The 25,782-nt window shown below is 32.6% G+C and overlaps 1 protein-coding gene across 1 annotated transcript in view; it reads right to left on the bottom strand.

Moving 5' to 3' along the window:
* Positions 1–25,782, bottom strand: part of LOC149782376 (uncharacterized) — a 145,254-nt gene that overhangs the window by 13,102 nt on the left and 106,370 nt on the right. Inside the window, exons 9-12 of the mRNA XM_089933765.1 lie at positions 17,537–17,557; positions 16,963–16,983; positions 12,334–12,417; positions 2,011–2,109 (exon numbers count right to left, since the gene is read on the bottom strand). Coding sequence (XP_089789891.1) covers positions 2,011–2,109; positions 12,334–12,417; positions 16,963–16,983; positions 17,537–17,557 — 225 coding nt within the window. The remainder of the gene's footprint in view (positions 1–2,010; positions 2,110–12,333; positions 12,418–16,962; positions 16,984–17,536; positions 17,558–25,782) is intronic.

The following is a 25,782-nucleotide window of genomic DNA, read 5'->3' on the forward strand; positions in this document are numbered from 1 at the left end:
CTTACAAAAATGGTACCAGTACCTGGCTTGCTTGGTGCTCAGCATTAAGAGGTTAGTGTTAGGACTGGTCACCCTGGTGTCAGAATAATGTGGCTGGCTGGAACATGATGCTAGATGTCTGCGACAGGATACCTCAGTATTAGACATCACTATATACTGCCACAATGCAGACATAGTAGCCTATGACTGGAAATTTGTCAAAACTATGTTAAAAACACCCAAATCACACACACACCAAGCCCTTTTCAACAGTTCTTGCTTCATTTTCACCAGCTTTAAGCCTTATTTGTTACTGATTTATATTAAACTGTAACATACTGATACCATCTATATAGCTTTAAGATTATACCTTTCTTTGGGAATTATAATGAAATACCTGGTCACTGTGGTTTAAGAGAACATTTAGCAGTTCCGTTTATGTATGTTCTGGCTGAAGAAACTGCTGTTTGCTTATGGAAGATAGTCAACCTTAAGGCCCATCATAAAATCTAGCATACGGTACCCAAAATAAAACAGAAGTTTTGTCTCTTTTCACCAACAACAAAAAGAAACTTTTTCATTATAACATGTGTTTGTTGGGTAGAGTGTGTTTGTGTGGGCAAAGTGTGTATCTATAAAAACTCTCTTACTCTTAAGTAAACTTATGTAAAAGAATTAGAAGAATCTTTTCTTTTCAGTCCGCACAATTTCTGTTTAATTTGGTATGCTGTGTGTGGGTTGAATTTTATGTAAGGGACGTCTTCTTTCACATCCATCCTTCTGACATATATAATGGTGTATTCAACAGTCAGCTAAGAGGGCAACAAGCAGCACACAGCATGAAGAAAGCTAGAGATGGAAGTCATGATTCCTGCCAAGGTCCTGAACACAATCAAACGTTTAGGCCCTAGCATTGTTCAAGCTAAGCAAATTGCACTTTTGCTGATATGGGTTGTGTTATGTATCTCTATATTTTTTGTAACTTCTGGAATACGATTTTAATTTTCAATCATGGTTGTAAGTTGTAGTAATTGTCTTAAGCTAGATTTTCCAATGTGATCTACCAGTATTTTATAAATATTATGAGCATAAAATTACATGGATCTATCAATAGATGCTTATAGATACACTACTAATACGACTTGTTGACAACTTTGGGTCAATTAATCATTGGCTGTTGTGTTGTGAACAGTTGTAGACAAATTAAGTAACTTCCCACTGGATAGAGTAAGTCACATGAATAGGCATTTTGAAATAGTCATTGAGCAGTATGATCTGTCACATGGGGGTATGTTGTGAAATATAGTCGTATAATAGAAAGGGTGGTCTGAGCTATCAGATTCGTTCCATTGTGGTAGTCAATCTAATTTCTTGTGTTCCTGTTGTAAGATGTGCTTTATGTTGTATTTAGATATTATCTGTGAGGAAAATCATTTAGATTGTTCAGTGGAAATAGAAAGTGCTTATTATTTAGACTATAATATTCTAGAACTATTTTGAATTATTCAAAAGAGTTCTTGGCAACGCCATTTTGACAATGTCATGACTCTTTGTGGATCAGTATACGTCTGGTTTGGAAATTTATATGGAACTTTTCATTCTTTTGGACTTGAATAGCACATTTTTCAGGATTATTTTGGATTCACTTCATAATACTGTAAGTTTCTCTCAAATTTGCATTTATAACATTGACAATTAAATTGTTTGTTAAGTATTACAAAACCTGCATGTACATTTATTAACATAAGTCAAGAAATTATATCTACAAAGCAAATATCCTATAGGGTAGGTGTGTTATAGATGTGTGCACTAATTAATGCATATAAAGATACTATGTCCAATAATGTAATATTCTTCATGGTAGATGTGTTACGCCGTGCATATAAATTATTTCTGCATCAAAGAAGTCAATGCTATGAAAATGTATCTCTAAATTTTCCTAATGAAGATTTTACCTGAGACTTCAGAAAAACACATCGTGACACAGCTTTTTATAATATAAATATGCAGCCATTATAAAAGATAACTCACCTTTTCTGACCACGATCACAATGGCGATAATGCAGCCAACAAATGGGATGCATAAGCCTAGCCCAAGTCCTAGACCTAATTTAAGAACACATGGTTCACCTGTAATATAAATTGATAATCTTGATATGACATTATTATACCTGGCATTCAATCAATTAAACATCGCTATCGGACTCATTCAAATTTTTATCCTTTTAGATCTTTGTATTTGATAGCAAAGAAAATCCATCTAGCCTGCTATTTTTGATATAAAACTAAATTCATTTTTTTTAGGTTCATTTTGAGAAATTCTATGATGCCAAAATCAGACAATTGCAAGGCAAGATGAAAGATAAGACCTGAGTAAATTAGATCTTTTCACCTACCAGAACCATGCATCAAAATTGTTGTAGCCTGTATGTAGAAATTATCGATAAAAATTTGTCTAGATTCAGAATATGAAACAGTATCAGGTTATAAAACAGTAAAAATCATGTGATCATAACCCTATTACTTCAGGTTATAAAACAGTAAAAATCATGTGATCATAATCCTATTACTTCAGGTTATAAAACAGTAAAAATCGTATGATCATAACCCTATTACTTCATGTTATAAAACAGTAAAATTCGTGTGATCATAAACCTATTACTTCAGGTTATAAAAGAGTAAAAATCCTGTGATCATAACCCTATTACTTCAGGCTATCAAGCTGTAAAATATCATAATGCTATTATTACAGGTTATAACAGCGACAATATCATGTGACCATAGCCCCATCATTTCAGGTCAAGGTATGCCATTTATGTTAATGGTTTCATGTGTCTGGTTATACTGCATTCATCTCCATTAATTACACATTGTAATGAAGCCAGAGGGATTCAAATCATGATTATTATTTCTTGAAAGGTTAAAATCTAGGCATCATAGTCTGCTGTGTGTTGACACTTTGGATAAGGATCAATTAATCCATCTTTATTTTCTTCTTGAAGAGATCAATAACAACATAATGAATTGGTACTGACATGGAAATGACAAGGACATGATGTAGAAATACATATGTAAATTACGAACTCGGGCATGTATAAACAGGAATACAATGTTTTTGTTTATATGATCCGCCCCATACCATAAGAGCATCACCTGATAAGGAATGGTTCTGGCTATTTGATGATAGCTACAGTCTCCTATAATAAGGAAAAGGATGAAATGGTCATCTGGGTAAACGATCTTACTGAGTCAATTTGCCTGGATACAATCTATTAAGAAGGCATTAATCACAAATCTTAAGGTGAAGATTTACAGTTCGATGTGCAAGATGCTAACTTAAGTTATTTTCTACAGATTAATGGTTCATTCATGTATTCTCCAACTATATATATATATATATATATATATATATATATATATATATATATATATATATATATATATATATATATATATATATATATATATATATGAGGTATACAATCCAATTTTCAGAGCTGCGAACAAGGATATAATGTTAAAAGCATGAAGGGTTATATATGAATGTAATAAAATGCTGTGAAGTCAAGTTATGTTAGGTTAAACAGTGGTATGATTTAATTAAATTCTGTCAGTTATTATCATTTCTTTAGTTAGAGTTTTTGAAGCCTCCCTTCCCAATAAACAAACATTCCAATTATTTACAAAATTCAAGCAACCCTCTTGCGAAAATAATGCAGCCGACATGATAAGTTTTTTTTGTTTTTTTTTTTACTTTGGGTGCATTCAATCCAGGTGTAGGGGAATTTCCCACCTTATAAGTGCTGAACAAATTCTTCATCAGACAAAACCTTTGCCAGATCTATTATGAGGATATGCACAAAGTAAATATCAAAATTATTGGTCATATGTGATGAAAATCGATTCCCCATGTTTTTTGGTGTTTGGACACAAGATGAGCATTGGTGTACAAAGTAATGCAATGTTGAAAAATTATGAAGTATCGTATTGTATCGAGTGATGAGAATCCTGGCTGACATTTTTACTTGTTTAATGTCTTTGTATGTGCCAAAAAATGCTGGGTATCATAAAATGATGTATATTTATAAATCTCTGAGGATGCATCATTATAGCACATGTGCTTGAAATGATTATTTATTTATTTTGTTCCATTTAGTATGCTATAATTCCTTCTTAACTGTAAAGGTCTTGCCTAGATACAAATATAAATAAAGTCATTCAAAATTTCTAAATAAATCAGGAAATAATTCCTTTTTGTTTCATACAGTCTTCCATGCAAAGAAACGAACACATTCTTTAACAATATTTGTTCAGACAATATAGTCTCAGGTATACGACATAATTTGCAATGGAAATTCTTGTATTAATTTTGAATCTTCCTACAGCTTTTACATATCTAGGTAGAGAAGCATGCTAAACATCTTGCCTGTCTGCTATAGACTGTGAAGTATCATACTGTATCGCGTGATGAGAATCCTGGCCGACATTTTTACCTGTTTAATGTCTCTGTTTGACCTGGGCACACTGTATGTACCAAAAAATGCCAGATATCATAAAATGATGTATATTTATAAATCTCTGAAAGGATGCATCATTATAGCATATGTGCTTGAAACGATTATTCATTTATTTTGTTCCATTCATTATGATATAATTCCTTCTTAACTGTAAAGGTCTTACCTAGATAAAATATAAACAAATACATTCAAACTTTCTAAATAAATCAGGAAATAATTCCTTTTTGTTTCATACAGTCATTCGTGCAAAGAAATGTACACATTCTCATTAACAGTATTTGTTCAGACAATGTGTTCTCAGGTATACGACATAATTTGCAATGGAAATTCTTGTATTAATTTTGAATCTTCCAACAGCTTTTGCATATCTAGGTAGAGAAGCATAGAAAACACTCCACATTGCCAAACATCTTACCTGACTGATATAGACTTATATTTAGTGACATTTATTGTTACAATGCTATATATAGAGTATATTGCTTAATTACATTGAGCGGTTTGTGTGCCAGTCATTCCCAATCAGGCAAGCTTTATGAAAATTCTCTTGTGCCATATAGCATCAAATGCCTTCCAAAAGTCCTAAAATGACACATAGACTTTTGATTCTGATTTCCGGTTATCAAAGATGGATTGATCTAGCTTTAGCAGTGCATTTATGCATCTCAATCCTTTTGGAAGCAGTACTGTTGACCATTTGGAAAATTTAGCATTTGTATTTGGTACCTTGTATTAAATTTATTATATTTGCATTTTTCAAATAGTTCATACAAAACAGGTAGCTAACCATAATGTTTGACATTTGATTCTACTCTATACAATAAGTCAGACTGTCATTTCTTTCTCATTTAAAGATCAAATCTAAACATATTATGTTGCAAAAGAATTTAAGTGGCCAATTGTGGCACATGGTTGTAATTTGGTGGATAGCATCGGATCTGTATTTAGCATGTTATATATATATATATATATATATATATATATATATATATATATATATATATATATATATATATATATATATATATATATATATTATACTTTATGCTACCTGATTTTTGTCTTAAGTGTAAAAAGTAAATAACATGTTTACTTCAATTTGAATTCATGACCTGACCTAATTTATGAGTTAGTGTTTTTTTCAAAGCAAACCCATTACATCGCAGGTCAGCTGGAGATTGTATATAAATAGGTTTGTTAAACAAGAGTTCATTTGTTTTAAGTTTAGTCTGTGAAATCATCTGCTGTGATGTTCAGATCTACTTTATTTATTTATATTAATTTTTCTACAGAACTACAACATGCTCAGTGACCTACTTTTGGACTAAAACACTATTGTAGAGTTGAGAACTCATACAAAAGACATTCCCGATTATAACATTGTGATAAATTAAAACACTGAAGACTACTAGAATTAATGCAGAATATTTTACACATTTTTTGTACATGTGACAGAAAATTTTAATATATTTTGGAATTACATTCACAATACATTAAGTGTCTTTTAAATTTTCATTTTCTAATTATAAGAAATAAATTATTTGTTATCTGATAAAACTTTTTGGTTTGGCTTCTATCTGTTACATAGTTTAAGACCATAGAGCTGTAACAAGAACCATCACAAAATGTGGTTGTGATTTCAGGGATAACATCAAATTTATTTTAATGATCTTCTAAACCATGTGGTTATGATTTGATGGATAACATCAGATCTGCATTTAGGATCTTCAGAAACATGGCTGAAAAAGTACAGCTCCCCAGCAATATAAGCTCAATGAAGTATATTTTGCAGAGTGGTCCATGTTGAACAAATAGTTTTGCATATTCAGTATGAATGCATAAATTATAGCTAGCTCAGTAATAACAATATAAACGGTCTCTATAGTGTTATGTATGTTTAATTTGCCTTTCTAAATTCTGTAAACAACTAATACATAGCAAATAGTTTCCTATGAATATGGGTTAACTATTAGGATTATTAGGATTATTATCTTGGCCTGAGTCAAGGACATTGTGTTTGCCAAATTTTATATCCTAATTATAACCAAATTTTATTTTGTAAACTTTAGGAACCTTCTAGAAGGTTATTTTTCATTAGGTAACAGATTTTACAATTATTTTTAGAAAATGCTAATTGTGACCTGAGTCTTGTTTTTCTATAAATTATTCAATTATGCTTTATGATCTTAGCAGAATCAATTGTATTTTGTCCTGTACTTCATTTGGGCTAGAATTTTATTTATTCTAATTATTTATTTGCTGGAAATACAAAGTGTTCATCAAAAATAACATTCTTGGAAATAGAGACTTGAATTTATAGTGAAATTTCAAATAAGGATATGTTATTGGAATTGTATTCCTGTGATCCAACAAAAGACTTTTGTTACATCACCACTACACTGACCACAACAGGCACATCAACACTTCCAATGTTAGATTAAATTTGGATTTCCACTAAAGTTATTAAGTAATTTAATCATTTGGGCTTGTGTCTGTAATTCTAGGATTATTTTGAATTTAATTTGCCCCATTGTAAGTTTTTTTTTTAAAACTCTCATTCTGTATTTTAGGCAAATAAATTATCTGGTGAATATTAAAAAGCTTGTTGCTTCTCACTCTTTTCTCTTACTTGTTTTAAGACCATAGAGTCATAATAATAGGGAAAATTAATGGACAACTGAAACTGCTCTTCTGAATATATTTCCATTCACTTACAATATTCGTGTAAAGCACAAGTAAAAATAGTTTGCTTTTATGTATGGCCTCAAATACCTTTTAGAATATACATCCATGCTCGAACAAAACAATGATGCCCAGAAAAAGTATCTGGTTATTATTCAGTGCTTCCATAATTGATCTATAAAGTTCGGATGTCAACCCATATATGCTACTGAAAAGATGTATGATGGCAAGATTTCCAAGCATAACTGCGTAATTCTGACTACCTTATTTTACCTACAACCAATACAAGATATATTTCATATTGCTTAAACAACTGCATATATTTTATTAAAAACAAATAATATATGGCAAACATAAAGCAAGAAGACTTGAGGTGTGAGATCGCAAATTCATTTATTCATTATATATTATACTTGATCTGAAATAAAATAATGATTGGCCTGCAAAGATGACTGAAAGTTACAATAAAAGATATACCATATTTACCGTATGTTTTCGGACACTGTTTTTTAAAAAAAATATAATATTTAAATGCCTTGCAAGTTTACGGACATTGCTCTGCTATAATTTTTTCTACAATTTATGTTTTCGGAAACAATTTAGGAAGATCTGCTGCGTCATTTTAATGTAAAATTCAAAGCGTATTTACCGTTAATTTAACTGATACAAAGTTCGCTTCATTTGGTGGCCAATTATTTATTGTGATCATGAACTTCCATGAACTAATATAATATAAATTATTTAATCGTATGTATATATTTATGTATATATGTATGCAGATAGATTGATAGATAGATATATAAACATTGTTATATTAAGCCATACACAGTAAGTAGCAATATCAAAGAATGAAAAGAAATATGATTTAATGCTGTAATATATTTAAATATATTATTCAATATCAAGTAGCTTGTCCATAGCCTGTTTTAGGTCCTCGGGCGAAAAGCCCTCAAATTCAGTATCACTATCATCATCCATATTGTTTAATTGTTTGTCATTTCTGATCAGCACGTTTTCACTTCCGCTCAGATTGACACTGATGCCGCACACCTTGAAAGATTTCATTATCATTGTCCGCTTTTCCTTTAATGTGTCCATGGCATTTACAACCCAGTCCAATAATCTGTTTGCTGTCTGTCTTGATCCGTCCGTTGCTGCTTTCATTAGATGATTTTAATGCATTCGTAGCATCCCTGATGTATTTCGTCAAGCTGCGGCGGAGGTAGCTCTTGACAGGTTTATTGATGCTCAATTCAAGAGGTTGCAATTTGGATGTGCAGCCTCCTGGTATTATTGCTGGCACAAAATTTCCGCGCTGCAACTGTTTCTTCACGTCATCAGTGATGTGAGCCCGGAACGAGTCCATGACTAAAAGTGATCGATCTCTTCTGGTGAATGGCAAATAAATTTCTTCAATCCATTGCAGCATTATCGTTTCGTCCATCCATGCTTTCTTTTGAACTGCGATAATCCACCTTTTGGTGCCTTCAGATCTAGATGTCTCTTTCCCTTGAAAATAATCATTGGGGGTAATATCGCCAGAACCTGCAATGGCTAAAACGACGGTAATGTGTCTCTTCTCCGCTCCAGTTGTACGGATCAAAACGCTTTTCGTTCCTTCTTTGTCCACAGTTTTCCCTGGCACAAGATCACAGTACATCGGTGTCTTGTCCATGTTAATAATAAACTTATTGTCAAACTCGTCCTCCTCACGTCTATCCATCATAAACTTGTGGAACAAAGCAATCTTTTTTTCCAAATCCTTGGGTAAACGTTGGGCAAGACAGGTCCTGCTTCTGAGCACAAACCCATGTCGTTTCATGAAACTCTGTCCCCACGAACGACTGGCATGGAATTTGCTCTCCGGAAATTCTGTTGAGACAAGCTCCTTGGCATATATACATATTCCCTCTACACTGACTGGAATTTGTAAGTCACGCTGAATGAGCACCCATTGAGATATCTTATCATCCATACCTTGTCCATATGAAATGGGTCGTCCACACTTATTCAAATGTCCGTTCAAGTTCAGATCGGCAAAAAAGTCAATGTTCATCCAGGTACTCACCGCGGATTTCGGAATCTTGAATTTGTCTACTGTAGGTCTAATTCCCAGACATTTTGCATTGTTAACGATATCCTGCTTTTGCTTTAATGTATAATGTTTATAGTGACCACATACAGAACTGGGTGGAGCACTCTCGGGTTCAAGATAATCAGATTCGTCATCTAGAGCAGCATTCTTCGTAGGCGGTTCTTTTTGTGATGCATCCTCAGAATCATTATTCGAGGTCGCTTCTGTGGACGGCCTACTGGCCTCTTTGGAGACGATTTGGGCAAGGGAGAGTCCCTCCACGAACTAGGCATTGCCTCCTCGTTTGTTGCATAACGTATGATAAACTTATTCATCAAAATTATTACAGTACTAACAATATTATGTTTCACAACGACAGCTATCCAGTATATAAACCTTTTATATTGGTGGGTATTTTATTTCTACTTTATATTTTAATAGCTAGATTGGCTAACAAAAATATGATTGGTTGTCAGTGTAGACATTGTTACATAAGAAACCACTTCAAACAGGTGTGACAGTTATGGCTTTGATTAGAAACCAAGACCCCTGCTTTATATCATTAAACAATACATCAGAGAGTCGGCATGGAGTAGTAAAATTCATTGGCATTGTGCAACAAAACAAACCCCTTATCCCTGAGGCATTATATACCAAGGTTTAAGCATAGTTATTGGTCTACAGGTAGTAAACCTCTTTGTAGACGATAAATATTGATTGTGGGTGCTAAATGTTCGGTACAACGTGTGCTCTTTTAATGAAATCCAGATGGCTGCATTTTATTTCCGAACACACCTGTCAAAGAAATCCCACAAGTTATATTATTAACAATTATCAGCCAGACACCTTGAAATCTCCGACATACATCAAAACAATCCTTGAGCAGTCGATTGTTTCGAGTCAGCAAGCTCTACTCATTTTGAAGCTACGCTCGGCTAGGTGGGGGAAAAAAAGAGAGAACCACAACAAATAGATCACCTTTATTTTAAAAACAATACCAACATATTAATCACGCCGACTCGTATATTGCAACTTGCTTGTTATTTTTACCCTTCCTATTCGTGCATACAACATTCACCCCATATGAAGCCTTTCACCCTTGGTGCTCTAAGATTAGCCATCATACATGTACACGTATTTCTACTCTCGATGCTAAAATGTTTCTGTCATAAATATCTTAAGAGTTATAATTCCAAAATCTTTTTATTTAGTTTGCATTAATATCTTAATTACACAGAAATTAAGCTTGCGTGCATTTGTAATGTAGATTTTAACGATCACTGATTAGCAGAGGGTTAAACTGGATTGCAAGGTTAGTAATATGGCGGTTCTTTTGGAAAATACGCACACAATCGTGGCTCTAATACATGTATGGCTGTGTTTTCTGGTGGATGGACATGTATCACATAGACAAAATAGGCAAGTAATGCCTGCTTTTCATTCATTATCCTTTCCGTGGTGCTTGACAAAATACTTGTTTTACTTCATGGCAGCACGTCGTCATGTGAGCTAACGGTAACTTCGTTACGGACACGGGGGAGGGGGATAAATCTATCTTCACCTGTATGTTTTCGGACACCTAATTAAATAATTTAATATGTATTCGGACAACAAAAAAGTAATTATTTGTTGCAGTACGAAAACATACGGTAAATACGATAGGCTAATTAGATCATAGTATCAGAGTAATATACTACTGCCCAAAAATCTACATGTCTAAGTTTATCAGACTTGAGTTAATTTTTATGTTTTGGTCAGTTGATGAAGTTCATGTTTAATGATCTGCACGTTCCATACTATAATAGATATATTTAGGATCTCTTTGTTCATTTATTACCCCACCCCTATTCTTTGTACTGGCCCCTGCATGGGGTTATCAGCAGAAAAATCCTGTTGCGAGTATTTATGGAAATCAGGGCTTTGCTGACCAGTGTTTCCAGGGCTACTAAATGTATACATATGGTGTTTGTCAGCCATGTGCATCTAAGGATGTAACATGAAACAATTTTAATTTTAAATCTAACCTTCAAAACAAATCCAATTAAGAAATGAGCTACATATTTCACTGGTTTAACAAAGACATAAATCTTGAAAATTGATAACTACATGAACAGCCCCAGCAAAGCAAACAATTAATCTACCTGATGTAGGCATAATAATTAACCTATCACCAGATGTAGGCATTTCAAGTAACTGTCATATTTTAATGGACTTATGATGTCATGAAAACTGTTAACATTGATTATGCACTATGAATTAAAAATGGCCAAACCAGGTGTAACAACATATTGCCAGGTGCATGTGTTATATTTAGCCTATTACCAGCTCCAGGTGTTACAACAGTTCATTAAGATATGGCACATAATATCAGCACAGAGCATTCAAAATTTAATATATGGGTATCTTAATTATTAATATTTCATATACGTGGTTTAATATTGATTAACTTAATTCTTTGGGTTGAAACTCATCATATCTTTTAACCATAATGTAAAACTCAGTGTTCCCATTAGGCATTTGTATATGCTACAAGAGTTAGCCACGTTGTCTATCTTTTGAGCTCTCCATTTTGAAAGCACATTCTCTCTCTCAATATGGCTGCAATGAAAAAAAAAACAAAAAACAAAAAAAACAAATGCTAAATTTGATTTTGTTATTAATTTTACACACCAAGTTAAGTGGTAATAAAACACAAGGCCTCCATCATAAGATCCAATAACACAATGATATACGCAGTAATAATGGGTCAAGGGAAAAAGAGTGAAGACACTGCACACTTTCTAATTTACATTTTTTATGCATGCCTAAACCAAAAATAGTAGGTAGGTGTGCTATACAAGTCTGCATTTATTAAAGCATGTCAGGGTATTGAATCTAATAAGGCAATGTTATACAGGTAAATATGTTACGCTGTGCATATAAAGTAATTTTCATTGAACAAATCAATACTATTAAAATTCATCTCTTTTTAATTATAGGTTTTACCTCAATATTTAGAACAGTACATTATGTCACTGCTTTGTAAGCAAATGAGAGAAACTTTCGTAAGAGATACGTAAGAAGCGATTATGCAAAATAACTCACCTATCTCAACCAAGATCACGATACAGACAATGCAAGTAACTCCTATAATGCCGAAGCCAAGTCCTATGATAAGTTTAATTGTACCTGTAATAAAAATGTATCGTCATTCTGGTTACAAAACAGTAAAAATCATGTGACCATAACCCTATTATTTCAGGCTATAAAACAGCAGGAACTAAGTGACCATAGACCCATCATTTCAGGTCAAGGTATGCCATTTATGTTAATGGTTTTATGCATCAGGTAATACTGAACTTGTCTAGAACCTGCATTATGAAGAAAATACTGAGTATGCAAATAATCATCAATAGCTATGCTTTTACTGCATTCATCTCCATTACCTAATTACACTATGTAATGAAGCCAGAGGAATTCAAACAATCACTCATTCAGGGGTCAAGCTAGATTTGAATATTAGGGAGGAGCTACTTCTTGTGTGGAACAGAGTAGTGAGAAGTTGGAGCAAAACAAGAAATATATAGTTTAAATGACACTTTATTTTAAAGAAAACAAATCTATTATATGTTTATTATAAACATACTTGTACAAGTATAACATTAATTATGTTCATGCCCATTGTATTTACACTTGAAAGAGTATGTCTGGATGGAGATTCATGTCAATTGTATTCACACTTGGAAGAGTATGTCTGGATGGAGATTCATGTCAATTGTATTCACACTTGAAAGAGTATGTCTGGATGGAGATTCATGTCCATTGTATTCACACTTGAAAGAGTATGTTTGGATGGAGACACATGCAGTGTATTTTGCGATATGACTTTAAAAGAGCACATTATAATTAATTTTAACTAATATAAATAATGTGATCATAGTCTTGTAAGTTGGTAAAATGCTTGATTAATTACCATATACATTTGTTTTACTTTCTGAAAGTTCTGCATAAAATGTTAGAAGAAGAGTTCTAAATTACTTTGAAACAACCCCCTGTAACATGTACATCGAGCTAAGCTGCAAGCAAGTTCATACCATACTGTTCATCCCAACTGCCAAATAAACATTACTTAAACTATTCATAGGCAACAAACTGAAACATTAATTATATGACCTAACTAGACCCTTCATAGGCAACAAACTGAAGCATTAACTATATGACCTAACTAGACCCTTCATAGGCAACAAACTGAAGCATTAACTATATGACCTAACTAGACCCTTCATAGCCAACAAACTGAAGCATTAACTATATGACCTAACTAGACCCTTCATAGGCAACAAACTGAAGCATTAACTATATGACCTAACTAGACCCTTCATAGGCAACAAACTTAAACTTTAACTATATGACCTAACTAGACCTTTCTTTCCAACTGAATCAACACATCCAAGAACACATCATATCTATTTTCAGAAAGAGAAGGATTTTCTTAAATAACAGCTTACTTTCTAGCTTCGTTACATTAAATGACTGATAGGATTGCAAATTCATTGGTTTATAATTTGTCTAAATAATTATATTAACATCATGCATTGTATAAATAGCATTTGCTTCACAATTGTTTTCACATTTTCACAAAAATAAAATGTTTACAAACATCCTTGACCTTACCAAGTTGCAGAACTTTTGGAATTCCACAACATAGCATTGTTTAATATGTTTCTGACCTACATGTTTACATTTCTATGCTAAATCTTCTATCACAAATTATTTAGAATTTGCTATCCATGAACAATAGTTTCCTTAATCTATTTGCCTAACTATCGATGAAAACATATAATCTAGGTGGCATGCGTGATGATTTTATAAAACAGACCCTTATCATATTTACTAAATTAAGGCTATATATGGTGTGACTTGTTCAACTCTTATTGTTTACTAATTAATGATATGGATATATTTGTGAACTTGGTGTTTTGGGCTTGCGTTGTTCTTTATACTGATGCAAGGCATGTACTCCCATAGTTACTCTGCAGCATGTAAATAGTGAAATAACCAATAGTTGGCTATGAAGAAGAGCTAGCCCCACATAACAGTAAACATGTGGGTTCAGGGCAAGTAGAATATCTCAAAAATGGCTCAGATGACAGCATTTTCAATTGCATTACCCTGTTTAGTATATAATGTTTTGCAGAATTATCGACTAGGAAAAGGACTTTGAGCATCACATGGTATCAAAAATGACCTCCTGACATTAAAAATGAAGGCATAAATTTGGGGTTGGAGTGCATAAACTTCTTTTGCTATGAGCTGCAATTTACTGCCCCTTGCAACTCTAATGAGTGGCGTTTCCAAAACACTGTGATGTCAACCATAATTGGTCCACTTACGGTTTTCAACTGATTTTATTAAGAAAATCATGCAAACAATGCAGTTAAAATATTCATTTAAAATAATGTAATTAGAAAGTACTTTTCACAGATTATATTTTTAAAACACAAATTACTATATACATATTGAGGTCTAACTTGTGGCAACTGAGAGCAATACCGTGCTTGGGAAAGGGTTAATGGCTAGTTGCTATTAAAACACATCTGTGAATATGCAATTGTTTTTTTTTGTTGTTGGTGCAATTAGTATCAACCCCTCATACAATACATTTCGTCTTGGGCTGTAACACTACACTGTCAGATCTTCCTGGTTACAGAGAGGGAACATATCAAAAGTAAAAAAATCTGTAACTCATTGTATGTCTAAAATATGTTATTTTTCACTTTCTGAACCGGAAAAGGAGAAGTTTACTGATTAAAGTTACTGTCCCTTTCATGTTTAAAATTGATATATGTTGAAAGGGTCCTAAATTTCAGAGAATATCTGTGTCATTTATGGCATGATGTCCTCTTTTATTTTCATTTCCAACTTCAGTGTAACTTTAATGTATTCATCAAATATATCCATAACCTGATTTTGATAAAAAAAACAGTTTAACATTTATTTAAACTCAATACTCAACACATATCTGTAAAGTAATTATTGTGTCCTCTACATATGAATACAAATATGCCAATGCAATTTCATTTATCTACTGCAAATGTGTTTTAAGTGACTGTGCTAAAATATATTTTGTAACAAAATTAATATTCCATATCTAAAAAGATCAAAAATATTTTAAGAACTTAAACAACTGCTGTGATTAGCAGTGTTGTGGGCTATATGGTATCTATGGATCAGCTGTATGTGTGCATGTGTCCAACATTTAGTTAAGATAATGTTTTACAGTTCACACTGCAGCGGGTTAAATGTCACTAAGTGAGATTAGGCTAAGCTATTGATCAAATAGTAATGCTAACCAGTTCTATTGGAGGAATGCCTTAATTTTCCTGTACTATGTTAATTGTCTCTGGAAAGAGAAGCGAATGAATGTAGAAAAATATGGTATTCCTTATACTAGATGCAAAGTTATGACCTAAAACCAATTAGCAGTTAGTGTCTATTGTGAAATACGATACTGGATATTTCTGACTACAAGAGAGTGGAATATTAATTCATTTCAGGAAATAAAGCAACAAACATTAATCTAGGTGGCATTTATTTTATTTTCAGAGGAAAATAACTTCCATTGAGTGAACATCTGAACATAAAAGTGAATGACCTGGATAAGATGCGAGACAACTAAAGGCAGTAATCAAAAAAAAAAAAAAAAAAAAAAAAAAATAGGTCAGAACAAGAGTGTTCTTGTGCAAGTTGACAACAAGCTGTGTTTATTCTGAAGAGTGACCCATAACCAGTTATCAGTTATGCTGACATGTTGACATAAAGTTCAAAAAGCTCACTTGATTTTGTGATAAAACAGAACTGATAACTGTATCTTAGAACTTTTGAGTTAATTTATTTATCTGGTAGATACGCATCCTACAATTGGTCTTGTACAATTTTATTTTTCATCTAATTAATTAAATTGTTACATTCTGTATATGTGGTATATGTTTATTTACATCTCTAATCAGATCTCTATTTATTCCATCCATTAATTTCATATTTTAATATTCTCTTTATCCCGACTTTAACATCATGGTCAATGATCTGCTAGACATTGATAACCAAAATACAAATAATAATCCATCAAAGCTGGGTGTCATGTGTGTTACAGCATAATCTTTATTTGTGGGACACGATATTGCTTCTTTATTGTAATTCTTCTACATTTATGTTAATGATGCAGCTATCAAGTGATGGATTATATGTTTTGAAGCTTGCTTGTAGAGTTTTCATTGCACATACTTTACCAGTAATAAATACAGTTTTAATTTATATCATACTTTAAGTTCATATATGGAATCTTCTAATTAGAAACAAGGTCACTTTATCTCATCCCTCACCACCCTTTAATATCAATGAGATTGCTAACCCCACACTATACTTTTTAAATCTGTGTAAGAACATGCATCTGTGAGACTTGGGATATTAAGTGATCATGAACTGAGGAGTCTGTGTTTGGAAAGTGACTCTGAAAACAATGAGTTTTCAAAGAGGTTTTTATACAATGTATGATTTAAGTATGGCTGTAACTTTTGTAGTTAAAACAGAATATATGCCCAGTAACAAACTGGAGATGGTGTTGTACAGTGTTGCAACAGCAGCTGGCATCTGGTCTCCACTATTTGAATCATGAGAGAGAGAGAGAGAGAGAGAGAGAGAGAGAGAGAGAGAATTAAAACTGTGACAACTTACCTTTGTTAGGGGCAGTTGCATCTGTAATAAAGAGTATAATAAAACTGCAATGTTAAATGAGAAATTAAAAAAAAAATGGAGTACCATGAATGAAGCAATATAAAATCTGAAAACAAATGCTATGTTTATATGCTTTGTATGTTTATAAAACAAATACTTTATATTTTTCTGAAGTAATGTTTTCTAAACAAAATTCCCACCAGTGAGACATCTAATAATTTCATGATGACTTTTGAGTCATTGACTGATACCAAAAAAACATGTATCATATTCTCTTACATGTAAATTTTGGGATTCCGTATTTTTTCAAATATCGTTACAGTGTTCATATGAAACAATAGGTTTGACAGTTGTTATGTTCCTGTGTTTGGAAAGTGAAAACAATGAGTTTTCAAGGTATGATTTAGGTATGGCTGTAATGTTTGTAGTTAAAACAGAGTCTGTGTCCAGTAACAAGCTGGAGATGGTGTTGTTCAGTGTTGCAACAGCAGCTGTCATCTGGTCTCCACTATTTGAACCATAAGAGAGAGAGAGAGAGAGAAAGAGAGAGAGAGAATTAAAACTGACAACTTACATTTGTTAGGGCCAGTTGCACCTGTAATAAAGAGTATAATAAAACTAACGTTAAATGACAAATTTAAGAAAAAGTTGAGTCAAAAGCTATATGAAGATGCTGCAAACTATAAAAGTTCAATGAGCAAGAAAGACTTCTTGGAGCTTCATGTTGGTACTGTTTTTATTTTACAACTTCTACCATTTTCAAAGCTTACAAAATCCTTCGCGTAATAAGGCGAGCAGTCCTTGGTACTGTTTTTCTGACTTAATTGAAACATACTATGCAGATATTTGTGGACAAAGTTCATTCTTTACTTTGAACATTAACATGGACTTTTGGTCGGGTAATCTCTATTCAAATTTAAGCCATTTCAATTTCAAGAATAAATTTCTGGATGGTGTATCAAATGGTAAATTATTGCCTTCTTTTGAAATTTATGGCTTATTTCAATATTGCTATTAGTTGCATTTTCCCAGACTGTACAGCAGTTGTCCGAAAGAAGAAGAATGATTGCACTATACAATAATTTCATGTAGTTGAGTGATAGACACATTTTTTTTATCTCCTGTAAAAGATACATTTTTGAGTTGTTTTTTTTTTTTCTACAGAGCCAATGGGTTTCCCTTGCTTACACCAGTCTAGACAGTTGTTTAGCTAATATTTTCCATTTGACTATAAGATATACAGATGAAGATTGTTATCTGTTCACTAATAATCTTGTTACTTCCAAGTAACAATAATATACCTTCATTTATAGGGAATTCATAAAAAAACCATGTTATCCAGTGAGCACCAATATTCAAGTTGAAATAAATTTTTACTCAAGTTGTTTTTGTTCCAAGTTATAATGATAGCATCTGACTTATGCAAAGTAGTATCATTAGCACACATATCAGTGTTTTAATGTTGCACATACAGCGCAGGTTATTTATAAACAATATGATTAATATATGATTCTGGTTTAACTCCTTTGTTCTCGGTTACATTGCTATGATCTGAACCATGAGAGTGATAAGTCAAAATATTTGTACCTTTGAAGTTTTCATTTAAATATATTAATTATGGTCAACTAACACATATGCCTTCTTAACGTTCAGGTGTATAGTCCCAATCAATTCTCCATTGTCCACTGCAGGCAATCTTAAAACAATGCGTTTTGTTAGTACAGCTAGACAGGAGTGGTTTCGTCTAAATCCAGATTAATGATGAATCTTGATGAGATTTCTTTTTAGAAAGTTTGCTCAAAGTCAGATCCCAGATTCTCTCTAGTGGTGTGGTCATAATTTCAGCTAATCATGCCTAGATCACTTCATTAATACGTGTCAATCTCATTCATTGTCAATCTCGTATATCTCTGAATGAACTATTCCCGATTCAAGATAGGTATAAGAAGCTGCCTACCTATTCAAAGCACTATTCAAATCCTGATAAGAAAGAGTTGTAACAAGCTCAGTGAATCAAATTCAAAATCATCTCAACAGTGTATAACTTGCTCACAAATGAACTTGTCAAATATTCTGATGTATTTCAAATTGTATGAATAACATTAAAAAAGCTACAGTATACAAATACTTTTATCATTCAACCATTCAACCTAGAATATTACTATTATTTGAGAGTATGATAATTTTAACAATGTGCCTAATTCGTCTACAGAGTATTGACGTCAACTTTCTCTCAATGGCTGTTCATACAATAAACAAAGTGATTATTATTATTTCATCACTTTTTAATGACTCTATCATCAAGCACCAGCCGGGAAGCAACATTTTGACTCTGAAGTCTGCCGCTATGCTTTTTAACAGTAGCCTGTCAGAAATGTGCTGAGACTTGATGTTTTTCAGCACCAATGTTTGAAAAGAAACAATAACTTCTGAATGCAAATGTTTTTACGTTGATTGTGTACAAAAAACGAATTTAGAACTTATAATATGGACTGAGAAATGCAGTGTGGCTCAGTTGCAATGTTTTTGTGTATTAGAGTCCGGCTCTTAGTTTCCTATTATCTCTTTCAAATATGGTCATATTTAAACATCTATGAACTTAAATATCCAGAAATGTAATAGACTGAAAGATGAATGAATGATCATCACTACACTAATTAAATATGATGGGAATATTTGAGATTTCCTTAGAATACATATGAATTTGTTCAAGAGAATTATTGAAAGATATGAAGTGTTCAGCTTATACCTAATACCATACAAGTTAAACAATGGGGTGAAGGTGGCAAGAGGTACGAAGAAGAAAAAGAAACTCCGCTAAGACAAAGTAAACTGACATACAAAATTTGGGGTTATTATTCTACATGAAATATAACTGTTTCTATTGCAGATGCCAATTTCACAACTAAATTTGCATAATACTAAGCATATCTGCTGAATTGCAAAATATGAAATGACGGATGTATGGAGAAATTAACTGCAGCTGCAACATGGGGTAAGAAGTTCTTTCTTTCTTCACATTAGCACAAAATAACTGGCCCAACCCTTTTTTTAACCATCATTTATTATTGCGTTTATTAGTTTATTTGTGTGTTGCTAACACTTTTACTACATTACTAGCTATGTCATATTGAACAAATTGGAGCTTATTTGAATCTTTTTGTTTTGTTTGGTGTTAATAACACTTTTACTACATCATTACTAGCTATGTCATGTTGAACAAATTGGTGCTAATTGCCTTTCCCATGGATACACCAAAGCAGCTGATCCATACTGGGTAGGTAGAGAACCCACCACACTGGGTCTGATGCTCTACCTATTGAGCTAATTGCTACAATGAGAGGCCAAACATAATATTATTTCAGGTGACACTTCCTAAGCAGTAAAATAAGGACATATCTTCATAACATAGGTCTAGCTTGTCTCGGATGAAGTTGAAAAATACCATCAGATAAAAAAGCAAATCCTACAAGAAAATCAATGCTGAGACAGAACCAAAAACTCCCCATTCATCCATGATATTACTTAATAAGAGTCACTGGAAGATACTGATAATCTGTTGATCAAAAAGAATTTGCAAGAATTCATGATAATAAGACTATTTCTTCTGTTGAAATGCTGAGTGTTGGAACCATCACTGATGTTTTTTCAGTGATAAGCAGATTGACAATTAGCTGCTCTGGTGGACATACAAGAGATCACTTTGGCATCAATTTCATTTATGATCTACTAGGCATCATGAGAAGTCTTCTGGTGCAAACCAAATGTTGATGTGACTTTCCATTTTGGATGAGTAACAATGGCAAGAATTTCAAGATGGCTGAAATGCTGGCCACAATGGATATCATAATAGCACCATTTCCATCAAGGACCAACTAGAAGCCATTCAGTGACAGCACAATATTCATATTACAAGCCATCCAGATTTTTAAGATAACCATGGTGGCAGCCATATTGAAAGCACCGTTTTTATTTATTATCAATTATTACATCATACAATAAGAAGTCTTGGAGTAAAATCCCCATGCAGATTCAGCAAAAATAGTGATAACATTTTTAAAAAGCCACCACATTGGGCATAATGGATTTCTGAGTGGTACCATTTTCATTAAAGACCAACTAGTCTTTTAACAGAAACCACATGTTGATATCATGTTACCCATTCAAGATGAGTTATAATTTTTAAGATGGCTAAAGTGATGGCCATAGTGGACATCAGATCAGCACCATGTTTACTTAGAATTAACTAATATACGAAGAAAGCTTTGTTGGTGAAAATGCCATGTCAATATGACTTTCCATTCAGAAAGAGTAGCAATAAGATTTTCAAGATGCCTGCTGTGGTGGCTAAATTAAACATCATAACCATACATTCTGGTTCTTCCCAGGGTTTTCCCGAGGTCTTCCTTCACCAGGTATACTGACCATGATGTACAGCCTATCTAGTGCCGATAAATGGTGTTAAACCTCAAAAGAGCAACAACTTTACGTTCAGGAGGAGTAGCAGTAACAAGTTTGTTTAGATGGTCGTTTTGGTGGACATATCAACACACATGCCAACCTTGAGAGTGGTATAAGCATAAATGTTGCTTATTTAAGTGGTAATAAATGTAATCTGTTCATAAAAAGCCTAATCTATATAGTAATTGCATAATTACAATACACTCTATGAAATTTTTTTTTTTTTTTTAAAACAACCTGGTTCTGCAGCTGTTCAAAATTCTTCTCGCAAATGGGCAAAATGTATGTTAACTAGAATCAGAATACAAACACAAAACATATGGACAACTTATATTCAACACTCACATTAACTAATCTACATGTCTAACTTTGCTGAATGAGTGTGAAGTTCATAATTCTGCAATGAGCAATCTGACGGCTGTATTGCATCACATTCATATTCTTTTCAAATTTTGTAACATGGTATTAATTTGTCCTTTTTCTGATCAGATATATTTAAAAGTTTAAAAAGATCCATCTGCTCTAACATGTTTCGGTCACAGAACATACACAAGTCACACTCTGTGTGTGTGTGTGTGTATGTCTGTAATTTGGATTTTTATCTTAGCTTTAACAGTTTTTCAGTCATATCGCCATGATGTCTGCAGTGCAAGTTTTATAGTGATGTCTGGCACTAGAACATCATGCCGCAGACATGTAGCATGATGTCCCACCCAGTCACATTATCCTGACATCAGGCCGACCAGTCCCAACACTAACCTCTTAATGCTGAGCGCCAAGCGAAACAGCTGTTAGTACCATTTTTGTAAGTCTTGGTATGACTCTGTCAGGGACCGAACCCACGACCTCCTGCATCTGAGCCGGACGCTCTAACCACTAGGCCACCCGAGCGGTCAAGTCACTGTTAATGCCGGTTTTGCTTAGCATCTGGCACCATTATTTTTTAAAGTACAGGTCATTTCGCTAATGTACTCTATTATGAATATAATGAATCTGTTAGGCAAAGTTTCAAATTGAAGAAATGTATCTGTGTATTTGGAAATGTGTCATGTACAGTTTCTATAAATATAAAAAACAAGGAGAGCACACGTACATCTAAGATGGACATATGCACTCTTGTGCTATTTTTACTCAGCAGTCTTCCTTTTCCTTCTCAGATTTATGTGATGAGTGAGATGAAAGAGATGATAAAATTGACAAACACAGCTATTTCTTGTTTTATTTTTATATGAATCTGCAATGTACCATTAAAATGAAATCCATATACAGGCCAGCATGAGATGTAATCAGGTGAAAAAAGTGTAATGGTTGGAATGTATGTACTAGATGTGTAAGTGACACTATTTTCAATTATGAAGAAGCAGACCATGGGCTGAATAGGTGTGTAAAGTAGTTGTGAATAGAGCTATAATAAACTTGTGCTAACAGAAGGATGATAGACAACAGACCGTCACATAAGCTTTCCTGCTTTATGACCACTACTTTTTAATCTTGTGTGTATCATCAATACTCATGAATATTAAGCAAATATACCAAACAATTATATCCCCAAAATATTTAAAACTTAAATATGCTGAATAGTTTTAAATTATTTTTGATGGAATCTTCACTTTATATTTATGTTAAGCCATGCTCTTAAGCATTAAATTATTTCCAACTTTAGTGTAATTTTCATTACATTCATCATATTCATTATATTTATCATATTCATTATCTTCATCATATTCATTATATTCATTATCTTGATATTCATTATATTTATCATTTTCATCATCTTCATCATTTTTATTATATTCATCATATTCATTATATTCATCATATTCATTACATTCATCATCTTTAGCATCTTTATCATCATCATCTTCATCACGTTCATCATATTCATCATATTCATCATTTTTATTACATTCATCATATTCATCATCTTAATTATATTCATTATATTCATCATATTCATTATATTCATCATATTTATTATATTCATCATATTCATTATGTTCATCATATTCATTATATTCATCATATTCATCATATTCATCATATTAATTATGTTTATCATATTCATTATATTCATCATATTCCTTACATTCATCATATATATTCAAAAACATCATACAATATATTCATCATACAATATAATGAAAATGACACTAAAGTCATTATATTCATCATATTCGTCATTTTCATTACATTCATCATCTTAATTATATTCATTATATTCATCATATTCATTACATTCATCATATTCACTATATTCATCATATTCATTATATTCATCATATAAATTCAAAACCATCATACAATATATTCATCATACAATATAATGAAAATGACACTAAAGTTGCAGATAATTTAATGCTAAAGAGCATGGTGTAACATAAATATAAAGTATTTGCCACCAATATATTTACAAACCTCTGTGGAAAACAATGTTCCAATTTAGAAAACAGCCATCTATATAATGCAAAACGAATTGTTGTTTGTTCCTCATCAGTTTTGTCTAACATGACCTAACAAGCATACGTATATGTGCAGGGTTTATTGGCAATCATCAGCACAGTTATGGCTATACAAATTGACTAAAACTTAATAAAAATGGTAAACTTGGCTTTAACTAACATACCATAGGTTTATTATGATACACACTCCTCTGAAAATCACTTTTCCGTGAATGATCACAAATATATGTGTGGTTCTGAATCACAATTTGTTACTCCCCTATTATCAACCACCAACCCAATGCATGACTCCCAAACATGATTAGATACATGACACATAATCAGTGTATCTAATTCTTTAGATCTGCCACTCTCCATCAAACTAAAGATGAGTATAAACATTCATCACCTAAAATAAAATACATATAAACAAGTAACAAAACCTACATAGTCCTTAAAGAATTACATCATTTACAAGTACATTATTGCAGTACTTAGCTAATATCATGCTGACTACACATGCTGCAGGTATGTTTAACTGACTTCGAAAATATCATAACAATTCAACTTTCCCAGCATGATTTACTCTCATGCTTAGTTTGCTTCTTTCAGTCATCTTGAACTAACTTGGACAACTTCTGTACAATGCAGTGTTCCTGCATTAACTATTATCAAACTGAATTTATATACTACAATCATGCTAAATTTTTAATGTGATAAATGTCAAGATATAATAATAATAATAATAATAATAATAATAATAATAATAATAACAATAATAATAACAAAAAGCGTCATTGTTATGTATATTTAATTGGGATTGTGTGCTTAACTTTTGTCCATGATTGTAGGTTATAAATAGGCTGTTCATGAGCTTAGAACATTCTAGAAACAGACCTGACAGTTGAATTTTGTAAAAAAGTAAATGATGTATCAAATTTGTATAAAAACTGACTGGTTGTAAAGAAAACAAATTTGCATTATTATTCAACAAATTATGGGTGTCATTGCTGGCCAAAGGAGAGAACTCCAAGAGCCAAATGCAGCCTGTGTGTTTGAAACTCTTCCTCTTCCTCTAGAGTGCCAGGGTATATCACCCAATCATCAAAATATTGGAGGACTGGGCCATCCAATGACCTTAGCAGAATCAATTTTGTATTATTATTGTATTCAGTATTCATTTGGCTGAAATTTATTTCTTAAAATTACTTAATTTACTGATTATTTTCTCTAGAAATAGAGAGAGCTCGTGAACAAATAATATTCTAGGACAGACACGCTCACCGGAATTTATAGTGAATTCAAACCTGGAATTATATTATTGTGTTTCAACAAAGTTTTGCAATACCAAAAGTTTGTTTTCTTTCATTTTTACATTGTATTCTAGCGAAATAAATTATTTGTTGAATTTTAGAAAGCTTGCTGCTTTTCATTCTTTTCGGTTTCTTATTTTAAGAGCATGCACTCCTAACACTGCACACTAAGAAATGGACAACTATCTGTCCTCTTATAGCGTGCACAGGATAAACAAGTGGGGTGAGCATGTCCAAGAAGATTTTTGTGTGGCCACACTTACCCTTACCTTGTTTAGGCATTGTTCCTGAAATAAAGATGCTGAAAGAAGAACGATATGCTGTCTGGCATATTCAATTTGTATTGTGTACTTCACCTCTCTCAGTGAGATTAGAGGTCTACCTGGCTGCTCTCATGTTTGTCATGTTTGTAAATTATGAAATGGTTAGGTTGAGTTCAAAACCAGGCTTCGATTCCGATCCTAATATAAAAAAATGACTGTGCCTTAGGTCAAGTGGAGTTTTGATTAACAAGATTATTTATAAGACCAGTCTTTGTGGAATCATTCTGTTTTGTGTTACATGATAATTTGATAGGCAGTATTTATTTAACTTAGGAGCTGTCCATT

Source organism: Sinohyriopsis cumingii, chromosome 15 (genome assembly GCF_028554795.1).
Source record: "Sinohyriopsis cumingii isolate HCF-2022 chromosome 15, ASM2855479v2, whole genome shotgun sequence".
Taxonomy (NCBI): domain Eukaryota; kingdom Metazoa; phylum Mollusca; class Bivalvia; order Unionida; family Unionidae; genus Sinohyriopsis; species Sinohyriopsis cumingii.